At 40.8% G+C, this 22,285-nt stretch overlaps 1 protein-coding gene across 2 annotated transcripts; it reads left to right on the top strand.

Moving 5' to 3' along the window:
- The first annotated feature begins 7,016 nt into the window (after positions 1-7,016).
- Positions 7,017-22,216, top strand: higd1b (HIG1 hypoxia inducible domain family member 1B). 2 transcript variants are annotated; one of them, XM_003222519.4, is made up of 4 exons: positions 7,017-7,405; positions 18,415-18,517; positions 19,835-19,969; positions 21,008-22,216. In XM_003222519.4, exons 2-4 carry the CDS (start codon positions 18,421-18,423, stop codon positions 21,052-21,054), a joined length of 279 nt encoding a protein of 92 aa, XP_003222567.1. In that variant the 5' UTR covers positions 7,017-7,405; positions 18,415-18,420; the 3' UTR covers positions 21,055-22,216. The 2 variants fall into 2 exon arrangements, with proteins under 2 accessions (XP_003222567.1, XP_062839929.1); XM_062983859.1 differs by lacking the exon at positions 7,017-7,405 and adding an exon at positions 15,672-17,613.
- Positions 22,217-22,285: the final 69 nt, after the last annotated feature.

Genomic DNA, 22,285 nt, shown 5'->3' with positions numbered 1-22,285 from the left:
TTGAAAACAGAGGGAACACGTAATGAGCTGTGTGTCCTGCAAATAGTAGGATAGAAACAATTGAGATCAACAGCACAGAAGTTACTTAAGAAGCGGCTGGCCAAGAAGAACCCTGGGTATATGTGTAGAAAAAGTGTCAAAGGCAAGGTCAAAGAATGAGGAAGAGAAGAAGAAACGACCCCCAAATTAATTTGTGGGCTACAGAGGAGTGCAGCATACGACAGTCACAATGCTAACCGTCCATTTAGAAAATAGCTTAGAAAGAAGATGAGTGCAACATAGTACGGAGATACTATATACCCCTCATTAGTGTGCCAGCTTACTTGTTACAAGTCTGTGCACTTTTTGCAAGCTTTTGAAGGCCTCAACCAACTAGAGTCTCATCAAAGTGAGGAGCAACCTTCCCAAATGGATGTTCAAACAGGCAGGCTTCACTCTGGCCCAACTGGGGATGATAACAATGCATTCTTGGGCATTCTGGCTTGGACCTCTCATTCCTTCAACCTTTAGCAACTGAACTTGAAGTTGTACCCTATAGATATGATTTCTGAAATGCTTGTAATATCTTCAGTGGTACTGGAGAGAAAGGGGTCCTATGTGTCTTTCATCCCCTTGTCATAATCTTCGTAACTCATTGTAAGAGGATTTTATCGTTTCACAATCATGTTACAGGAATAATGAGGAAAAGAAACAATAAGATTTTTTCCCATAGATACTCATACCATTCTGGTATAGCCTGTTTTCTTATCCTTTCCAATTCTGTACTTATCTCCTACTTATATCTGTCCCTTTCCTCCCCCCCCCCCCCCGCCTCCTTCCCTCTGAGAACAGTTATATCTCAATTTTAACTTTTATTTTATTTGTTTGATCATGAAGATGGTCCAATTCAGTTTCTTGTATTTTCCTTTTCCTTTTACTCTGGCTATCAGATCTTTCCATTATGAGTCCCCATTCCCACTGGATATCAATTTGTATATTTATTTTTCCTTTTAATAATATAATTTTGAATCATATAATCCACTAGATAATCATACCATTTTTATTTCCCATTTTTTGTTTTTACCAGGCACAAAATTAATAATAAAGTTGTGGCCTTATGCTTTCAACCATTCCAAGTGACTTCAGGGCCACTTTTTAAAAATTAGTCTCTTTTCACTGGACCTGATCAGAAATTTTAAATCCTCTAGCATGACCCTATGGCATTCTTTGGCCAGAATGTCAATAGGGTTCTCTATTATCCACAATTTTGCATATCCTGATGAAATCTGGGAATGTTTCTCACTATAGATATGAATGCTGTTTTGTACTAGGTTTTCTTTCTTGTGACATCTATTAGACTCAGTTTTACTATGTGCCCCCATTTGATACTGCAGCTCAACTAGAGAAAGACTAAATTAGACTTGCAGGGTTGGATTATAAAAAACTTTTATTTCTATTCTGAACTATCTCTCTGAAGAGACAGAGTTGTGTGGGTTGGATTATGTGGCCTACAGTGGTAAATTGGGCTGACATAGACTAAGAGAGTCCAGATACAGCATAGTTCTCAATCAGGATCTGGAGTGGTCTCTCATTAATTAATCTTCCACCTCTCCATAGCAGAAGTAGGTCTTTAGTTGTTTTTTGAAGGAAGGGAGAAATGGAGGCAGCCTTATTTCTTTAGGAAGGGAGTTTGAGAGGTTAGGGGTGGCCATGGACAAGGCCATCTCTCTCGTTCCCACCAACCGTACTTGAGATGGGTGTGGAACTGAGAACAGGGCCTCCTCCGCTGACCTGGGCTGGTTTGTAAGAGGAGATGCAATTGGTCAAGTAGCCTGGACCCAAGCCATTTAGGGATTTAACGGTAATGACTAGCACTTTGTATTTAGTCTAGAAGCAAACCGGCAGCCAGTGGAGCTGCCGTAGCATGCGAGTAAATCTCTCCCTGTACAGAGCTCCTGTTATCAATCTGGCTGCTGATCTTTGAACCAGTTGAAGCTTCCAAACTATCTTCAAAGGCAGCCCTACGTAGAGAACATTGCAGTAGTCCAAGCAGGATGTGACTAAGGCGTGGATTACCATGGCCAGATCTAGTGTCTCAAGGTACAGGTGCAGCTGTAGTACAAGTTTTAATTGTCAAAGGTGCTCCTGGCCACCACCGACACCTGGGACTCCCGGGTCAGCGATGAGTCCAAGAGCACCTCTAGACTGCGCACCTGTGTCTTCAGAGGGAGTGCAACCCCATCCAACATAATCCACAATATCTGCTTTGAACTGGGTTATCTGAGTCCACATTGCCATATAACTCAGTTCAAAGCAGATTTTATACAGCTGTGTGGAAGGGGCCTCAGTGAGTGACTTTCAGCCTCTCGAACTCTCCTAGCCTTTACAGGTACATTGTAGTGAGAAAGTGGGGAGGAACAGAGCTGCATATGCTCCTTTTAGCTCTATGGAAGACAGGCTAAATACAACAAAAGTATTCCTGATAAATAAAGTTCATTCTATGTTCAATAGAAAGTGTGCAGTTGAGCCTTGATTGCTTTCTTATACTAAAGCATGAGTGCATGGGATGCAGGAGTAGCATATGTATTTAAGTAAGGCTTAAACTTTTCTCTTGCAGCATTTTTCTTTCATTTTACTTTCCCATCATGAAGGTTAAAACCACTCTCTTCAAGCTAAACAGAGATTTCCCTTCTTTCTTTGCCCTAGCTTAGGGACATGGTACATTTAAGGAGCAGCGTCAAAAAGATAACTAGTCTCAGTTGCACGCAATGTGTTTTTCATTGCTTGTTTGTCCCTGCATCTGTGACAAATTCTAAGCATGCAGAATCAAAACAATTGCATTGTCTCTCCCTGTTTCCCTCCTTCCACATCTCTCCCACTTGTCTCTTTGTTTCCCCATGTGTCAAATATTAAATTGTAAGCTCATTGGAGCCGGGACTGTCCTCTTTTACTCTTCAAAGTTTCATGTACATACCGCAAGTATTTATATAACCCATAGCACCATAAAATCTCACGCACTTGGATTATTTTTTAAAAGCATTGCTCCAAATGTCTACGGTATTTCTGTGCCAGTGAGAAATCTAGTACTAGTTATGTGTATGTTCCAAGTTGTGATAATTTGTGATGATTTCTGGAAAATCTGAAGCCATGGATTTAAAAGCCAAGACCACAATTTACTATAGAACAGGCGGAACTTCAAAAGGTGTTACAGTTGGCTCCAGGCAAGAAGCATAATTTCTTTGTGTATTTTTGCTTGACCAAACCATGCTTTCAATTCTCTCCCTAAACGCTCAGGGTCAGTCACTGCTGTTAATGCTCGGAAGCAGGTGAATCAGGACAAAGAAAGATAAAAACGTCCTTTTTTACACTGTGCATAATTAGTCCATGGAATTCACTGCCACAGGATGTTATGATAAGCTCTTCCAATGGGAGCGATTAGCTGAAAGCTATTGTGAAGCAGCCTCAGCCATGGAAAAGGTCCCCGGGTGGGTTCAAGGCTTAGCTTTAGAATTGGTTACATGAAGGTAGGGCTATGTCCTGCTTCGGGGGCTTCCCATTGTGGGAAACGTAAGGGGAAACAGAGGCAGGAAACAAGCATCATGCGGAATAGAAAAGGATGCTGCTCAGCAGGGGGTCAAGGGGCTGCCAACAAAATCTGAGCCCCAGCGAAAGGAGTTGGGGAATCAGTAACTCTAATCACTCTCTGCTCCTCTCAATAACCGCTAATTTATAAACAGAGATGTGATGCCAAAGACTGGAAATGTTTAATTTTTAGTATAAAGTTCTTAGAACTAATGATGCTAGTTACTTCTATGTCTTTTCCCAGACATGACCCTCTTTCAGCCCGATAAATTTTTATGTGATCCCAGGTATATAGGTATATAAAATAAGTAGATAGATAGATATAGATACAGTAGAGTCTCACTTATCCAAGCCTCTCTTATCCAAGTTTCTGGATTATCCAAGCCATTTTTGTAGTCAGTGTTTTCAATATATCATGATATTTTGGTGCTAAATTTGTAAATACAGTAATTACAACATAACATTACTGTGTATTGAACTGCTTTTTCTGTCAAATTTGTTGTAAAACAGGGTGTTTTGGTGCTTAATTTGTAAAATCATAACCTAATTTGATGTTTAATAGGCTTTTCCTTAATCCCTCCTTATTATCCAAGATATTTGCTTATCCAAGCTTCTGCCAGCCCGTTTAGCTTGGATAAGTGAGACTCTTCTGTATAGTGAAAATAAATAAGCATTTGTTAGGCTTGCTCAACAGACTGATTTGTGGAGTTCAGCTGAAGCATATTCTATAATGGGTGATTTTCAGAAATCTTTTGCTGTAGGCAAATTTTTGTGATCCTCAATACTTAGCTGAGGACACCCCAATTGGACCCAGCATCCACATTTTTAAAAAGCAGTGCTTTAGAAATGTGGATCTACTCTGGGGCCCCTTCTACACTGCCATAAAAAATCCAGATTATCTGCTTTGAACTGAATTTTATGGCAGTGTGGACTCATATAATCCAGTTCAAAGCAGATAATGTGGATGATTTGCTTTGTTAATCTGGATTGTATGGCAGTGTAGAAGGGGACTGGGCTTTAGTTTGAATGTTAAAGGAGCTCTCCAAGATGCTGAACCCATTTTGTGGCAATAGAGTTCCACACTTTGGATGTCTTTTCTGATGGAAACCAGAAGCCTCTATTGCCCCAAATCCTCCCATGCTGGTGGAAGGAATTCTGGGAAAGCTAGAACGTGTCAGGAAAAGAGTGACCAAAATGATCAAAGCTTTGAAAGCCAAGCCCCTATGAGGAGTGGCATAAGGAACTGGATATACAGTGTTCCCTCACTTATCGCTAGGGTTAGGTTCCAGGACCACGCACAATAAGTGAAAATCCGCGAAGTAGGGACGCTATATTTATTTTAATATTTATACATTGTTTTAGTAGTTATACACTATTTTAAGTTTTTATCAACCAATCGTGTGTTGATAAATCGCCTCCTTCTCCTCCGGTTGCCGCTTGGACTCCTTTTTCTCCTTTTGGCTTCTCCTTCCTCCCTTCTTTAGGCTGTAAATTGTAATTTTTTATGATTTATAATAATCTTTTAGAGTTTATTGAAAAACCGCAAAACAGCGAATCCACGAAAAGTGAACCGCAAAGTAGTGAGGGAACACTGTATTTAGCTTGGAGAAGTGAAAGTGAGGGGGGGGGGGACATGATAGCCATGTTTAAAGACTTGAGAAGATGTCACAATGAGGAAGGGGCAAGCTTGTTTCCTGATGCTCTGAAGACAAGGACACAGAGTGATGGATTCAAATTGCAGGAAAAAATATTCCACTTAAACCTTTCCACTGCCGAACACAGTAAGAGCTGTTTGGCAGTGGGACACTCTTACCACACGGTGGAGTCTCCTTCTATGGAGGTTTTTATGCAAAGGCTTGGATGGCCCATCTCTTGAGTGTGCCTTTATTGTGTGTTCCTATATGGCAGAAGGGAGTTGGGTTGGATTGGATGGCCCTTATGGTCTCTTCCCGCTCTATGATTTCCTGCAATTTGAATCCATTGCTCTGTGTCCTAATCTCCAGAGCAGAAATGTGACCCATAAAGTAACTTTTCCAAGCTCCGCTCACAGTTTGGCAGGAAGCCACATCTTCTGGTCAAATGTCCCAGAGGTGCCTAAAGAGTCCTTGCTTGATATCAGCTCTCATACTTTTAATGTCCTTGCCGAAATCCTGTTAGTAAACCCACAGAAGGCACTGTTGAAAGGTGGTCAACACATTCTATGATTAAATCATAGAATCATAGAGTTGGAAGAGACCTCATGAGCCATCCAGTCCAACCCCCTGCCAAGAAGCAGGAAAATTGCATTCAAAACACCCATGACAGATGCTATCCAGCCTCTGCTTAAAAGCCTCCAAAGAAGGAGCCTTCGCCACACTCCCAAGGCAGAGAGTTCCACTGCTGAACAGCTCTCACAATGAGAAAGTTCTTCCTAATGTTCAGGTGGAATCTCTTTTCCTGTAGTTTGAAAATACATCTGCATCAAATGAATCCAGTTTAGTCAAAACCAACAATGGGATTTAGCTCATTGTTTAGCAAATTTCTTCATAGCGGCTTAGGTAGCTTCATAGGTAGCCTCATTTAATAGAAAGTAAAAAGAAAACCACTTTTCCAGGGTGTTGTGTCGTTCCCTGGCTGTATGGTTTTATTCTAGTCACATTTTCTCCTGATGTTTCACCTGTGTCTGTGGCTGGCATTTTGTCTGATCCTCTGAAGATGCCAGCCACAGATGCAGGTGGAACTTCAGGAGAAAATGCTGCTAGAACATGGCCATACAGCCTGGAAACCACACAACATCCCAGTGATTCTGGCTGTGAAAGCCTTCAACAATTCAAAACCATGTTTCTGCTCTGATTAGAGCTGGCGCTACTGTTAGGCGAAGTAGCCACCGCAGGGAGTAAAGTTTGTGTTTCACAAAGAGGAAGCATATTGTTTTGTCCTGGAATTTCTTCTGTTGCCAGGCTTGGGGAAAAAAATACATGTAGGATTTTCTGCTTCCAGTGGCAGAATAACTTTGATGGCTTTGGGATAGTATAAGCTTTGGCTGGATGAGACGGCTCCATTTGCTGCTTTGCCTCCGGCAATAAAATGTCTAGTTTGAATGGTTGATGGTTTGGATGATTCTCTCTGTTGATTTCTTTATGCTTGTGGCTTAAAGGAGCTCCAAAGGCACTGAACAGCAGCCACCAAATATATCCATCACCTTGGATAACTCTTGAAATGTCAGAAATATCAGAACCATGGGATTTGTCGTTTGATGAAGTCTTTAGCCTTCTCTGCCAAAGAGTGCTGGTGCCTCCCCAAACTACAACTCCCATGATTCCATAGCATTGAGCCATGGCAGTTAAAGTGGTGTCAAAATGCATTAATTATGCAGTGTAGATACCTAAAACCCAAAAATTCACTATCCCACTGAAGTGGAGGCCACTGGTTTCCACTGAGGCAGATGTATTTTCTGTATTGAACATGGAGTATTCTGCATCGATTTCAAAGATGTTGAAATAACGCTCTATCCTTATAATGGTAACATGTTTTCATCTTCGTCAAATCTTGGTAACACTTCCAACTGTATGAAATTTTGGCAGGAAGTCTCTAATGTTTTGAACTGTAGAAGTTAACAAAATATCAGAGGGAAAAGGTTCTGGTATGGGATGACAGAGAGAGAACAGCTTGTCCTGTCTGCATCTGTATTAGACCGTCTGGTTTTCCTTCTACTGGGTCAGGGGGATATTAATGAAGTACATCCCAAGATATTTGGTCGCATGAGAAAAAAGAGCAGAAGGCATTGCTTTTTCCTATTCTGTGCATAGAAGATGATTGACCGGAGGCTGATAAGAAGCATCTCCCATCAAATCTGAGGCAGTAGGTAAGTTTTGGAGAGGCTCAAAATATGCCATGGGCTCAGAATATGCCATGTGACATAGTAATATTTGTTGTTGTAGTTCTGAAGGGATTTTAAATGAAATATATCTTTTATATTTTAAAAAACATATGTTTATTGTCTCAAACTGTTTTGGGCAATTCCCAGCACCAGCAGCAACATGTAATTCCCATCCAAAAATTCCAAGAATCTTCCAGCATGGTCTAAAGAAGCAAGTTTTCACAATATACATGTATGTCTCAGTTACTAAAGTAGATGCATTGATAGAAACATTACTTTTTTAAACCAGAAAATATGGTATGAGCGATAGAAAATAACATGGAAAGACAAATAGGTTTCTACACCAGTAAAGAAGAGTTAGTGTAATATCTTTCAGCAAATGTCTTAACAAAAGCTAACATTACACACATGTGAAATTAAACAACTAGAGTACACCTTTATTGTACAATTAATTAATGCAGTTTGACAGCACTTTAATTATCATGGCTCAATGCTATGGAATAATGTGCAGTTTTACAAGGTTTTTAACCTGTATCGTATCACTACAACTCTCATGGTTCCACAGCACTGAGCATGTAGTATGAAGCAATTACATTTAAAGTGGTATCAAAAAGATATGGCTATCAACTGTAAATATATTAATGCTCAAACAGTCCAAGATGCTTTGAGTGTCATAAGGACAAAAGAAAGTAGATTTCCATGTGCCACATAACTAAAATCTCTGGCGTCATAGATCATGAAATTGGTGTCATGTGTTTGATTTTACTACAATTTCTTTTCAATGTATGAACTATATTTATGAACATTTAAATTTGTACTCTTTTATGTAAAAGGTTCTGTGATTTATACTGGTGTCACTATGTAAAGTGTAGATTTTTTAAAGTGCTTAATTACATTTCTGTGGAGTCATTGTGTTTGCAGCCCTTTCCCAAGTAGCTGCTTTCGCCTTTGGCTTATTAGATTGTACTCTGATTGAAATGCAGAAAATAAGGTTTCGTCAGGATAGGTGCAGAGAAGAGCCATTTCTGGGAAGTCACAAAAAGTACATCTTGTTGATTTCTATGTAACTGTAAGTCCCCAAAGAATGAAAAATAAAACTGTTATAAATTCAAGTGGAGGAAAACAGATCTTGAAAGCACAGATTTTAACATATAGATGGCCCCTTCTACACTGCCATATAAAATCCAGATTATCTGCTTTGAACTGGATTATATGGCAGTGTAGACTCAGTTGATCCAGTTCAAAGCAGATAATGTGGATTATCTACTTTGATAATCTGGATTATATGGCAGTGTAGAAGGAGCCTATGTTGTAGTCCAACCAAATAATGCTATCCAGGTTTTACTTTGTACAGTGGGGACAAAAATGTTTGCTAAGATGTTTTATATACTTTTGCAAACTCTGACTTTAAGACACAGGAGTTGCTCTCCAATTTAAACTTTCCCAAGCAAACAAAGGTCTGCACAGGTGTTATGATCCAGTCTCACCCTGAGGCTAGATTTAAACTGCCATATAAAATAGGTTTCCCCTGACGTTAAGTCCAGTCATGTCTGACTCTGGGGGTTGGTGCTCATCTCCATTTCTAAGCCGAAGAGCCGGCGTTGTCCGTAGACACCTCCAAGGTCATGTGGCCGGCATGACTGCATGGCACGCCGTTACCTTCCCGCCAGAGCATGTTTTCGAACGGCTAGATTGGCAGGAGCTGGGGCTAACAGCGGGCGCTCACTCCGCTCCCGGGATTTAAACCTGGGACCTTTTGGTCCGCAAGTTCAGCAGCTCAGCGCTTTAACACACTGTGCCACCAGAGGCCCCATAAAATATAGATTAACTGCTTTGAACTGGAATATTTGACAGTGTAGACTCATATAATCCAGTTTAAATCAGATAATCTGGATTAAATTGCAGTGTAGATGCAACCTGAGTTAGCTCTTGGGTGTCCTTATGACTTTTGTCTACTTCCGGTAAATATTGTGCATTAAATCAGGTTAATCTGTATTAGCCCCACGCTAGTAAACTAGTAAGGAGCCTCCAGTGGTGCAGCAGGTTAAAGGTTGATGGTTCAAATCCGGGGAGTGGGGTGAGCTCCCGCTGTTAGCCCTACTTCTGCCAACCTAGCAGTTTGGCTGGAGCAACAGCGGGCACTCACTCCGCTCCCGGGATTTGAACCTTTCGGTCTGCAAGTTCAGCAACCCAGCGCTTTAACACTTTGCCACCGGGGCTCCTAGTGTTACTAATAATCACCAAATATTTTGGGGAGGAGAGGGAGGTGATGAGATGTTGATGACAAAAATGACAATAGGAACAGTTTATTTTTCTATTCAAAGCAGATCTTAGATCGGTTTCCTTTGGGTTGTCTACTATTTCCATTGTCTTACAACTTGAGTCTTTGATATGAACATGTTTATATTTTTCTAAACTCTGGAATTATAATTTTCAAATATCCTGAAGCTGAGACAACAAGGAACCTGCTCTTAATTTGTGCTGTGCAATAATGGTTATTGCGGTTTCTGTAGTTTAAGATTTCATCTGACACAATCAGGAAGGAGTTAATATCAAAATGCAACATAAAAGCTAAGAAACTTTTCAGGGCTAGCTTGACATGTGATTATAAAAAACACATGTTTGTATTTTGAGACATAAATAAAGTGCTGTGTAGCTGTGGTCTGGGTCCCTCAGGAAGTCTTTCAGTGTGGCTTAGACATGGGAACCACAGTTCCATAAATGGATTAGTTTTCTGGCATGCTGTCGCTCTGCAGTCTTGATGGTTTCATGATTCCATGTGTGCCGTGCTCAAAATGTTTTTTGTGCCACCAGTTTGCTTTCTGGGAGATTCATAGTTTAGATGTTGCTATTAGTACATGCAATTGGCCCTGCACATTTGCTGAGCTTTAGGGTGCAGGACTTCTGTGGAAGCAGGAAAACTGCCGATTCAGATGTAGGTAAAGGTAAAGCATTTTCCCCTTGACATTGGAGATGTGTCCAACTCTGGAGGTTGGTGCTCATCTCCATTTCTAAGCTGAAGAGCCGGCATTGTCCATAGACAACTCCAAGGTAATGTGGCCGGCATGACTGCATGAGTTGCCGTTACCTTCCCGCTGGAGTGGTACCTATTGAGCTATTCACATTTGCATGTTTTCGAGCTGCTAGGTTGGCAGAAGCTAGGGCTAACAGTGGGAACTCACCCCACTCCCCGGATTTGAACCGCCGACCTTTCAGTCAGCAAGTTCAGCAGCTCAGCAGTTTAACCCACTGTGCCATCAGGGGCTCCATCGATTTAAAAGGCATCATTTCTTTTAATTCGAGAGAACAGCTTTTTCAGAAATTTTAAGACCTTGTATGACCCTATGGTCAACGCCCCCTGGAAACTGACCAAAGGCACTAGAGAACCTAGTTTCTTAGAGAAATCATATTAATCCAGTCCGTGAATAATCACATCTGCAAAAGTCAAACACACACAAATGTGTAAATCAGTGTGGACAACCGTGGCCCTCCAAATGTTGGGTGTGTTTCTTACCAGCTTATGGTGACCCTTGGGTAACACTTTAATTGAGTTTTCTAGGGCTGAGAGTGTGACTCGCCCAAGGTGATCCAATGGGTTTTTATGGCTGAGTAGGGAAGACAGTCCTGGTCTCCAGATTCGTAGTCCAATGATTAAAATACTACAGTCCACTGAACTCCCATCAATCCTTGCCAGCACAGCCAATGAGAGCTGGAATTTGACATTTGGAGGGCTGTAGTTATCTATTCTCAACTCAACTTCCAACCAGTATGTCCGAGTATCATCAGTTATGGGAGCTTTAGTCCATTGACATCTTGAGTACACCAGGTTCTCTGCTCCTGACATAGATTCAGAGTTGTGAAAACAAGGGCTACCACCAATTGAATAAGGCTCTTGGGGAAACATCAGAAGCACTGTGAGGAGCCGTGGTGGCACAATGGGTTAAACCCTTGTGCCGGCTGGACTGCTGACCTGAAGGTTGGGTTGCTGACTTGAAGGTTGGCGGCTTGAATCTACAAGACAGGGTGAGCTCCTGTCTGTCAGCTCTAGCTTGCAGGGACATGAGAGAAGCCTTCCAGCAGGGTGTTAACATATCCAGGTGTCCTCTGGGCAACATCTCTGTAGATGGCCAATTCTCTCACACCAGAAGCGACTTGCAGTATGTTCTCAAGTCGTTTCTGACACAATAAAAAAAACCCAGAAGCACTGCCTGGCACCATGGGGATTCCTGCTATCATTTCTTTTCACAACGGTTAAACACTTGGACATTCCAAACACATCTGGACATACTTTCTCCCAGGTTGCTCAAATCCTTTCTTGATGGATGTGTACTATATTGTAAGGATCATAAACTGAGCTATGAAGTTTATCTCTCCCTGAAATCAAAAAGGCTAAGTCTTCCCCATTGCTCATGTAACTCGTGGGAATGTGTACTTTGTGATTTTCGATCAGAGGCATAATTCTGAAGCAAAATGAATGCTTGCCCGGCAGTAAGGGAGGGATCAAAGGAGAAGATTCCAGGCATTTGCTATGCTTAATCTTCTTGTGGTACGGAAATGTGGGAAGTAATAGTGCAACACAGGACTAAAGAACCTGTAACTCTCCAGTTGTTGATGGAGGCAAAGAAACTGTACCTCTACTTAAGAGCATCTCAGTTTAAAAGCATTTTGAGTTAAGAGCTGCGCTCAACCTGGATTTTGCCTTGACATAAGATCAGTGTTTTGAGTTAAGAGCTATTGCCAGAGGGAGCTCTGGCTTAGAGCTTCAAGGGAACAACCCCCCGTGCCTCGTACTCTTGTCTGCTTTAGGAGATTGCTGTCTGCTTTGCTCTTATCTCCTTTGAGGAACTTTTGAGTTGGTTGATTTTGTGTGTTTTTTATTCCTGGTATAGTATGTTTAACTTCATTAGGAGAGAGAGGGAGAGAGAGCAAGAGAGGAAGGGAGGCTTGAAAAAGTACTGTATGGAGAAAATGATTCTTCTGCCTCTTCACTTTGTGCTTCCTTGCCACAACTTTGTACTTCTACCATTGTGCTACAACTTTGTGCTTCTCCTATTTTAAAGTTGATCTTTCTTTTTAATCGTTGTATATTGTGAATGTGCAGGTTCTGCCTTGCTGTTACACTGGCCAACACACATTTTATTGCCTCAAATGTGCTTCCTTGCCAGAACTTTGTGAGTTTACCATTTTAAAGTTGGTCTTGGTTTTTTAATTGTTCTATGTGAATGTACATGTATAGATTATTTCTTATTTATAAAGTGCATTTTAATATTTTAAAAGATGTAACAAAATGGGAGGAAGTTGGGGAACTGGAACAAATTAATAGCATTTCAATAGGAAAATTTGCTTTGAGATAAGAGTGTTTTGAATTAAGAGCTTGGTCGTGGAACAAATTAAACGCTTAAGTTAAGGCATCACTGTATTGTAGTAGAAAGGTTACACAATTTGCTAGCTGAAAATCCCTATCTTCTCCTCATCCTTTACCCTATCTTTTCAGCAAGGATGATCTTGGAGTTGTCATGGAAAACAAGTTAAACATGAACCAACAATGGGATTTTGACCTGCATCAGTAGGAGTATAGTGTCCAGATCCAGGGAAGTCATGCTCCCCCTCTATTCTGCCTTGGTCAGACCACACCTGGAATACTGTGTCCAATTCTGGGCACGTCAATTGAAGAAAGATGTTGACAAGCTGGAATGTGTCCAGAGGAGGGCGACTAAAATGAGCAAGGATGTGATTATTTACGGACTGGATAAATATGCTTTCTCTAGGAAACTCTAGGTTCTTTAGTCTGGAGAACAAGCCCTATGAGGAGCAGCTTAAAGAACTGGGTGTTTGGCCTGCAGAAGAGAAGGCTGAGGGAAGACATGATAGCCATGTATAAATATGTGAGGGGAAGTCATAGGGAGGAGGGAGCAAGCTTGTTTTCTGCTGCCCTGCAGACTAGGACACAGAACAATGGCTTCAAACTACAGGAAAGGAGATTCCACCTGAACATGAGGAAGAACTTCCTCACTGTGAGAATTGTTTGGCAGTGGAACTCTCTGTCGCAGAGTGTGGTGGAGACTCCTTCTTTGGAAGCTTTTGAGCAGAGGCTGGATGGCCATCTGTCAGGGGTGCTTTGAATGCGATTTCCTGCTTCTTGGTGGGGGGTTGAACTTGATGGCCTTTGAGATCTCTTCCAACTCTGATTTTATTAAAGTGAAAGGTCTGGTTTTTGTAACTTGGCAGAACTTGGAAAAGTTAGTTCTGTGCCTAACGAGCTGAGAATTCTGGGTCCAAAGAAGCAACTTTTTAATACTCTCCACTTTGTATGTGATGGCCTTTTAACCCGATATGAATCTTTTAATAGCGTAAACAGGCATAGTTTTAGACGATAATTTGCCACAGTCCATGACCTCTGCTTATGATGGCTAGATCAGATTTAAGTAGTAAGCCAAAACATATGGGGAGCCATAGTAGACCAAATATATATATTTTTGCACACTGCACCACTGAAAACATTTCCCCCTTTTTCTGGTATCCTGTCTCCATCCACCCATCAGGCCTGGAATTTGAAAACGGGTCAGCATTTTCCACTGTGATGACCACAAAACGGGAGTTGGATGGGAGCAGCTGGTAGCTCCAGCAGAGATCCCTGAGCTGGCCTTTGGTGTAAACATCCTGTGTGAAAAATACATCCCAGCACTGCTCTGGTGGGAACGGAGAACATAAAGGAGAGGCGGGAGGCAGGCAAAGGAAAAGGGGAACAGAGGGAGTCAGATAAGGGGCATGTTGTGTTTTTCCATAGAAACATTCCCTTTCATCCAGATTCCTGCGGCTTGCTTTCAGCTGCCATCTATGATTTGTTGTTGGTGGCGTCACAAGGCATGCGGCTGTCCATTAAAAAGGAAAAAAGGAGACATACAGGACATGACCCCGGGCTCAGCCTACTAACCTGCTTCCAGTCAGGCCAAACTGTTATTTCAAATATTAATGTGCCCCATTTGTAATACTTATTGCATTTTTCCTGGTGATGTACTAGAAAAAATAAAAGCCGAGATATCAATTAAGGAACGGACAGCAGCAAATAAAAGCAATGCCAATGCGTCAAACCCAATCTAGAGTAATGTCAGGGCTTGGAAATGTTGTTATAACTATGAAATTCACCAAACGGTATGGCCACAGACTGTGATGATTAGAGTTTCTCGGAGGTATTAATGACATTATGTTTTAGAGCTCTGCCCAATTGCAACACATGTCAAACAGAAAAATAAACTTGAACTACCATTCAAACTAACCCACAGATTGCAGATACTAGAAAAATAATTATTTTACTGAAATTAATCCTAAAGTGGTAATTGTCATCTACAGAGGACAGTCACCCATTTGAAACATTTCTGGTCCATGTCAAATTACAATATTAAGATAGTAACAAGGAAAATAAGTTGGAGGCTCTTGAAGATGGAAAGCAGCATGAGCAGGCATGATGAAGATATTATCCACTATGGTTTGTGTGTGTGTGTGTGTGTGTGTGTGTGTGTGTGTGTGTGTGGTGAATTTCAATTAAGGCGACCCTATCACAGGGTTTTCTTGGCAGGTTTTGTTCAGGGAGTGTTTGCATTTGCCTTCCTTTGAGACTGTGAAAGTGTGACACTCAAAAAACACTACACCATACTGAATACAAGGTGACTATAATTATCTTACTGGTTTAAGGACTGCTCATTGGAAAGGCTTAGCTTGTGAATATAATTTAAATTTGGAGTCCCATTAATGTCTAAGTCAGTGACTCTCAACCTGTGGGTCCCCAGGTGTTTTGGCCTACAAGTCCCAGAAATCCCAGCCAGTTTACCAGCTGTTAGGATTTCTGGGAGTTAAAGGCCAAAACATCTGGATACCCACAGGTTGAGAACCACTGGTCTAAGCTGACCCTCATTTACCCACTAATTTAAACTCTTAACACTAGGACACCCATAGGAACATCTCAATTCTCTCACCCAAATTGCTGTTACATAATGTTCCTTTGACTGTACTACTTCTCATATGAATCAGGAGATTTCTATGGAAAACTATTTAAGGATATTTTCGTTTCAAAACAATCTATTTATTTATTTTAAAAAATTATATTCCACTCTTATCCCGAAGAGGACTCAGGGTGGAACACAACATATATACGGCAAGCACTCCATGCTGGGACATATAACAATTATAAATATACACAAACATTAACATCAGTTATATCTACTTTAAAATCAGCTATTTAAACCAATTCAGGACACCATGCTGGCTTTGGTCAGCAGAGTAGGTGTCCTGTTATTGCCTCATTGCACTGCCCCAAAGGCTTTGTCCCACAGTCAGATCTAAAACTGAGCTGTCCAAAATATAAACACAGGCAAGCTTACTCCTCATGAGAAAGCTGAAGTTGTAAATCTGCTGTTGTTGTGTGTCTTCAAGTCATTTCTGATATATGGTGATTCTTAGGTGAACTTATCACAGGATTTTCTTGGCAAGATTTATTCAGAGCAGGTTTGCCATTGCCTTTATCTGAAAGTAACTTGTTGCTTATAAAAACATAAGTGACTAGAACCATCTTCTATGGAACATCCAGAACAGGCATTTATTACGCAATATAATTTCTCATCAGTATCCCTTCCACATCCTTTTCTACTGTTTCTTTCATGTTTTCTTCTCAACAAGGAAAATGTATTAAAGATGAAATAGTTGCATTCTGTCTCGAAAGGCTCAAGTTGCTACTATACTGTACTAGGTGTGTGCAATTTGGCTAAACCCTGTGCCGGTTTCGGTGTTCCGATTTCATTCCCTTCCCTCCGGTCTCTTTTTTTTGGTGCATGAAATTCCGTTTTTTGATCCAGCAGTCAAAAGATCTGTTTTCACTCCGGGATCTTGCCCATTGGCGGAAATGGGGGAACTTCCTAGGCTCCCCTTTCCATCATTTTTAGGGCATCAGTCTTAAGAAACTATTTATTCTGGGATCGTTTCTCCTCATATCCTTCAATAATACTTGGGTTAAGGCATCAGACTTAAGAAATTACCCTTTTTGGAATCGTTTTCCCTTATATCCTTCAATATGACCTGGGTTAAGGCATCAGACTTAAGAAAACACCCTTTCTGGGATCGTTTGCTTTCAACATCTTTTCGATGAAGCTAAGGCACCCTTTTAAAACATTTATTTCGGTGGGAGCCACACCACCTGACGGAGCATTAGCCATTCTTTAACAAAGATATAAATTACCTCCTTATTTTATGGTAGCTTTAGAAACAGAAAGATATCTCTACCCACATTTGAAGCTTGCCTTGTGTGAAGGGCACAATCGGTGGTAGTTTCTTAAGTGTGCAGAAAGTAAAGGCTTATTTATTGCTATTTGAGTTAAAAAGCAAGACAAGCCATGCAGAATTGCGAGCAGCACTAAGAATTTTGATAACCATAGGACTGGAGTACGATTTCTCTCTTCTCAAAAGCCTGCTCGCAACAGAAAAACAGAGGCCCAGCTTGGCTAAAAGACACATGATGGCTTTCTTCTGTTTCAATTGGCTCAACAGGCAGGACTCATAGAGAAACACCTTGCAGGTGCACGAAAGTAGCCATGGTTGGCAGTGTGGTTTGTTGTGGCTGAAAAAAATTGTGGCTCCACCCATGCCATTAAGGCTGGCCGAAGGATCCAAAACAGTTGGAACCCGTTTTGAAAAATGGATCTGTGCACAGCCCTATACTGTAATGTACCCAATGTGGCTCCATTTCTCAGATTCTCCTCCATGTAACATGAACACATTTGTCTTATCTTATTCTCACTTGCCAAACTGTTTTGCTTTTGTGTTCTTTACCTAACCTCAAGAACATTCTCCTCCACTTCTCCCAGATAAGCTATGCTTTGCTCTTGATCTTGACTACCTAATAATTTTCAGTGGAATGATAATGGGCAGAGCAAGAGTTAAAAGCAAGCAAACACATAGTTAGCTGCCAGCCATAGGCTAATCTCCTTGCTTAAACATCAAGGAAATGGCTAGTGTGGGGACTCTGATTCTAACCTTAAAGTGACAGAATGGGAAAAGACCCAAGCAGCCCTTTAAAAACAACCCTTCTTGGGATGACTTCAAGGAGATATCTGTGCACCAGCAAACAGAAGGAGACTACAATTCCTGGGGGAAAGTAAAGTGAGCAAGATTTGAAGTAGGGCCAGCGACTCTTAAGACAACAGGTGAGTAGCTAAGTGGAGCTCTTGATGGAAGACATAACTTTGTGTGAAGCTGCCACATTGCAGTGTCTACTCAAGTATTTGAGTGTATTAATCTTTAGGGTAGTCCTAGTTAATAGCTCTCTGTTTTTCAGGGCTCATAACCCTGAGCAATTATTGAGAGGCAGACTTCATATTGAAAGATCCAAAGGAGAAATGTACAAATCTGGACTTCTTCAGATGTTTACAGCATGTAGAATGTTCTCTGGTGTTGTACAGTTTGACCAAATATCAAGCTTATTATCTATTATAAAATTATTTTTAGAAATATGATTGCCATCAGCAAAATCCAAGTACAGGTCGTCCTCAAGGTACAAACAAGATAGATTCTGTAGGTTTGTTCTTAAGCTGAATTTGTAAGTCAGAACAAGTAAATTTTTAAGTGTAACTCCAGCCAAAAATGTATATACAAGCTTGGATACCATAGGGAAGAGTTAACACTGCTATGGCATTTGTTTTGCTGTTTGTGCCCCTGTTCAGAAGATTTCAGCTCACTTTCTATCCCTGTGAGAATTGGATTTTGAAAATTTGGCTTGTTGTGGAAACAAGGATTGGTGATAGAACTTCAATTGAAACACCTTTTCCACATGATAACTCTTCCACAAGTGCATTTCTCTTTCTAGGTATAGATTTCTCACTTCTTGTTGTCTCACTCCATTTCCTAACTATGAGTCATTTGCAAGTCGCATGTTTGTAACTCAGGGACTGCCTGTATATTTAGAGGATATAGTGTAATATTAAAATTATGAAAATCTGTTTCTTCAGCTTCCAATGTCGACAGATAAAAGCAACTGGATTCCAGAACAAGAAACTACAGTTGGCACTAAATTTCTACAAAAGGCACGGAAGAGCCCTTTGGTGCCAATTGGTAAGTTTTGGGAAACACCATTTCCAACAATTATTTTTGTGATCTTTTCCCATGGGAATAATTAAGAGTTAGTTGTTCTTTAAAAAACAATATTTGCAAGGAAGAGTCATGCAAAACCAATTGTACAACCAGGAAACTAAATTTGTCCCGAACATTCATAAATTTTCATGGGATCAGGATGAAAGGGTATGTTTGATCATGGACCTAAAAATCTGCTGGATTGCCAATTTAGTTGTATAAACTTAGGAAAATGATCTACATATATTGAGTCAGATCATTCATCTGTCTATCCTGCCCAGTGATTTCAGGATATACTGGACTCCCATCCACCCAAATTTCAACAAGTAAGGAAGATAGGAGTTGTAGTCTGAAAATCTAGAGAGCTTTGCATTGGGGAGACTTCTACCATTCAAATGGTACTGCTTGGAGCTTAATGTTATATCTTCTTTGTATAAAATGTACTGAGCTACTGAGCTATGGGGCCTTTCTCAAGAATTTTATTTTGAAAGCTTATGTTATTGTTCTTTGTGGTCTCTAACTCAATCCTCAACTTGAATGTTCATTCCTAAAACTAAATATAGGTCCAATTGAAGACATTCTGACAGTTTTTCCTTTTAAAAATATGGTATCAGAAGATCTAGACAACAAAACACTCTATTCATGTTTGTTTCTCATTTTGAGTGTGATATGTTGTCATGTGGGACAAAAGTGATAGTACAAATTAGGAAGACTCCCTGAAGTGTAAGAACATTTAAATGATACTCTTTTTAATGGCTAGCCATGCCATTTATTGCTTTCAAGTGGGTGGGGGTGGCAGTGAGAGCAGTCCTATCTGTTGCGGATACAAAATATGCCTTACCTGATAATGGGTGAAGTGGGCTATATGACAACACAGGGTACCCTTCTAAATAGGGTGGCTCTTGTGTCATTTCCAAAATATCCCTGTAATTAATTCATACTTCTGGCAAGAATAATCAGTTCCTCTCTGAGCTGGCAAGGAGAACGAAGATTATAAGAAAGATGTTTATAAGGGCCCTTCCACATAGCCACGTAACTGAATATCAAGGCAGATAATCCACAATATCTGCTTTGAACTTTGAGTCCACACTGCCATATATTTCAGTTCAAAGCAGAAAATGTGGGATTTTATACAGCTGTGTGGAAGGGGACTGAGAAAAGAAGATAAGTTCATCATATTGCAAACTTTAGCTCTATTGCTAATGCCCGGTCCTTAGATTATTGTTGAGAGGATCCAGCCCTTTTTAAAAAAAAGTTTCCCACATTTGCTGTAATTCTATTGTTTCTCTGAACCTGCAGGCTTGATAGGGTTTGCTGTTGTGGCAGCCTGTGGCCTTTACCGACTGAAGGGACGAGGGAGCATGAAGATGTCTGTCCATCTGATTCACACTCGGGTAGCTGCCCAGGCCTGTGTAGTCGGAGCTGTAACCCTTGGTAAGTTGGTGGGGGAAAAGTCATGGAAGGCTGTGAGAAGAGATGGACAATTGACCTTAAAGCTGTCCATTTGACTCTCAGCAATTTCCCACAAAGGTAACAGGTTGCCTGGAATCATTCAACCAGACTTGAGGGCTTTCAAGCCTTTCACACTCACAAATACATATCTTGGAAATTACTTTGATCTCACTGGTATTATAAATAGCATTTTATATTCTTCAACCTGAATGAAAATTGGTTCCCTTTGAGTACATTTGGTGTACTATAAGCTGAGGATATAAACAGTATTCATACTTTTTCATCCTTGATGAGGAAGGGAGCTTCAGCATACTGAGACAATCTATCCGAAGAAAAACTTATCAACTATTCCCAAGTTTTTCACCCCTGTGCAAGAGCCAAACTTGTTCATTCCTGCATGTAAATTAATCAAATTTACATTAATCTTCATGATGGTCAAGATGTCCAAGCATCATACATCTCCATTTGAAGACTATATGTCCAGAAGAATGGAAGCCAATTTCCTCAAGTAGGTGTCAGAGGCACAAACTCTTGTGTTTTGTAATTAGCTCTGAGTTATGACAAAGTAGAGGGAAAATGTAGGGGGTTACTCATGAAACAGAGGACAGAACCTGAATCTTCTTGTCTTTTGCATAAACGAGTTGCCATTTTCCTCCAAAATCGGAGTGAAAGCCGGAGAGACAACCACCAGATAGAAACTTCCTTGGACAATTTTGGAGTCAGTTGCAGAGTTGTTTGAGGACTATACTGTGTTTGGAACACAGAAAGCTGAAGATTTCAACTATTTTCAGCCTGCAGGGCTGGAAGATACCTGAACTTGAAATTAGGAAGTGCTAGAGAACTTGTAAGGAGTGGAGCAGATGACTCCTTGGTGCTTTGGATAGTTAGATCGCCCCTTGTAATGAACAAAGGCAACGTTATGCAAAATTCTCCAGTGGAGACAAAGAGCATTGCATTTCTTATGGCCCAGTTCCTGATTGCTTCCTTTGCCTTGATATGGCTCTCTCTTTCTCCCCCCAGGCGCTGTCTACAGCATGTACAAAGACCACTTTCAGAATCAGAAATAGATGGAATATTGAATGGCACTGGCTTGTCCCTTCTCCATGAATGGATCTGAAGACCCCTGTAGCAACTCCAGCAGCGTTAGGAGATCATCTGATTTGTTCTTGCAGAAGAAACACCCCTTGAAGCCTTCACTGCTCAGCGATACAGTTCATATTTTCCTAAAATCTCCTACTCTGATGTATACTTTAAGAAGTACTAATGAGATGTACAGACCATCCTCATGGAAACAAAGGCTGAAAAAGGACCATCAAGTAACTAAACTCTCTACTAAAGCATGCCTAGTGAACTCGTCTCCTCCAACTTGATATTTGGCACGCCAGCTAATCATGGTGGAAGCTTTAGTCCAACAAATCCAATGGGAATGAGGTAGAAAAAGCTATTATAATCCACAGTTTTCCTCTCATGTTAGTGAAAACTAACACCAGCAGTTCATTTAGTCCAGAAGTGCGGTCATCACTGGACAAATTGCTTCTGGTGTGAGAGAATTGGCCATCTAGAGACATTGCCCAGGGGACGCCCAGATGTGTTACCATTCTGCTGGGAAACCGCTCTCATGTCCCTGAAGCTAGAGCTCACCCCATCTCAGACGAGAGCTCACCCCATCTCGCGGATTCAAACTGGCAACCTTCAGGTCAGCAACCCAACCTTCAGGTCAGCAGTTCAGCCGGCACAAGGATTTAACCTATTGCGCCACTGTGACTTGCAGTATGTTATCAAGTCGCTTCTGACACAATAAAAAAATCACTGGACATAACTAAAATATACCTAATTCATAATCAAGCACACACTTGCACTGTTAAGTATAGATTTGCCCAATCCTCGCTCTAGAATGTTAACTGTCAGTTGGTATAGTTTCTGCTTTGCTTGCTCTTTTGGCCAAGTGCTTCAAGACATAATATCCCTACTTCAAACAATAACTAAACATTCTTTTGCTTAAGAAGCATTAGCATACATATTTATATGACAGATGGCCTACACAAGCATTATTTATTTGAATTGCTGGATACATGTATATGTATGGTATCACTCTTCCAGTCCTGCCTCTGGAGAATGTGATATTCAAGCATTAGAAAAACAGTGAAAAGTAATACTGGAGAAGCAGGCTGCATAAATGCATATACAGTACAGGGACAAGTAGCTAAGTTCCTGGCAATAAAAGTGAACACCCAACTTGAATTGTCAGTGTGTGCATGATTTGCCATAAGGTGTAAAGAAATGTTGGATGAGGCACCA

The sequence above is a fragment of the Anolis carolinensis genome, chromosome 6 (assembly GCF_035594765.1).
Source record: "Anolis carolinensis isolate JA03-04 chromosome 6, rAnoCar3.1.pri, whole genome shotgun sequence".
Taxonomy (NCBI): domain Eukaryota; kingdom Metazoa; phylum Chordata; class Lepidosauria; order Squamata; family Dactyloidae; genus Anolis; species Anolis carolinensis.
Note: the sequence above shows the minus strand (reverse complement) of the source record. Positions and strands in the feature narration are given on the sequence as shown.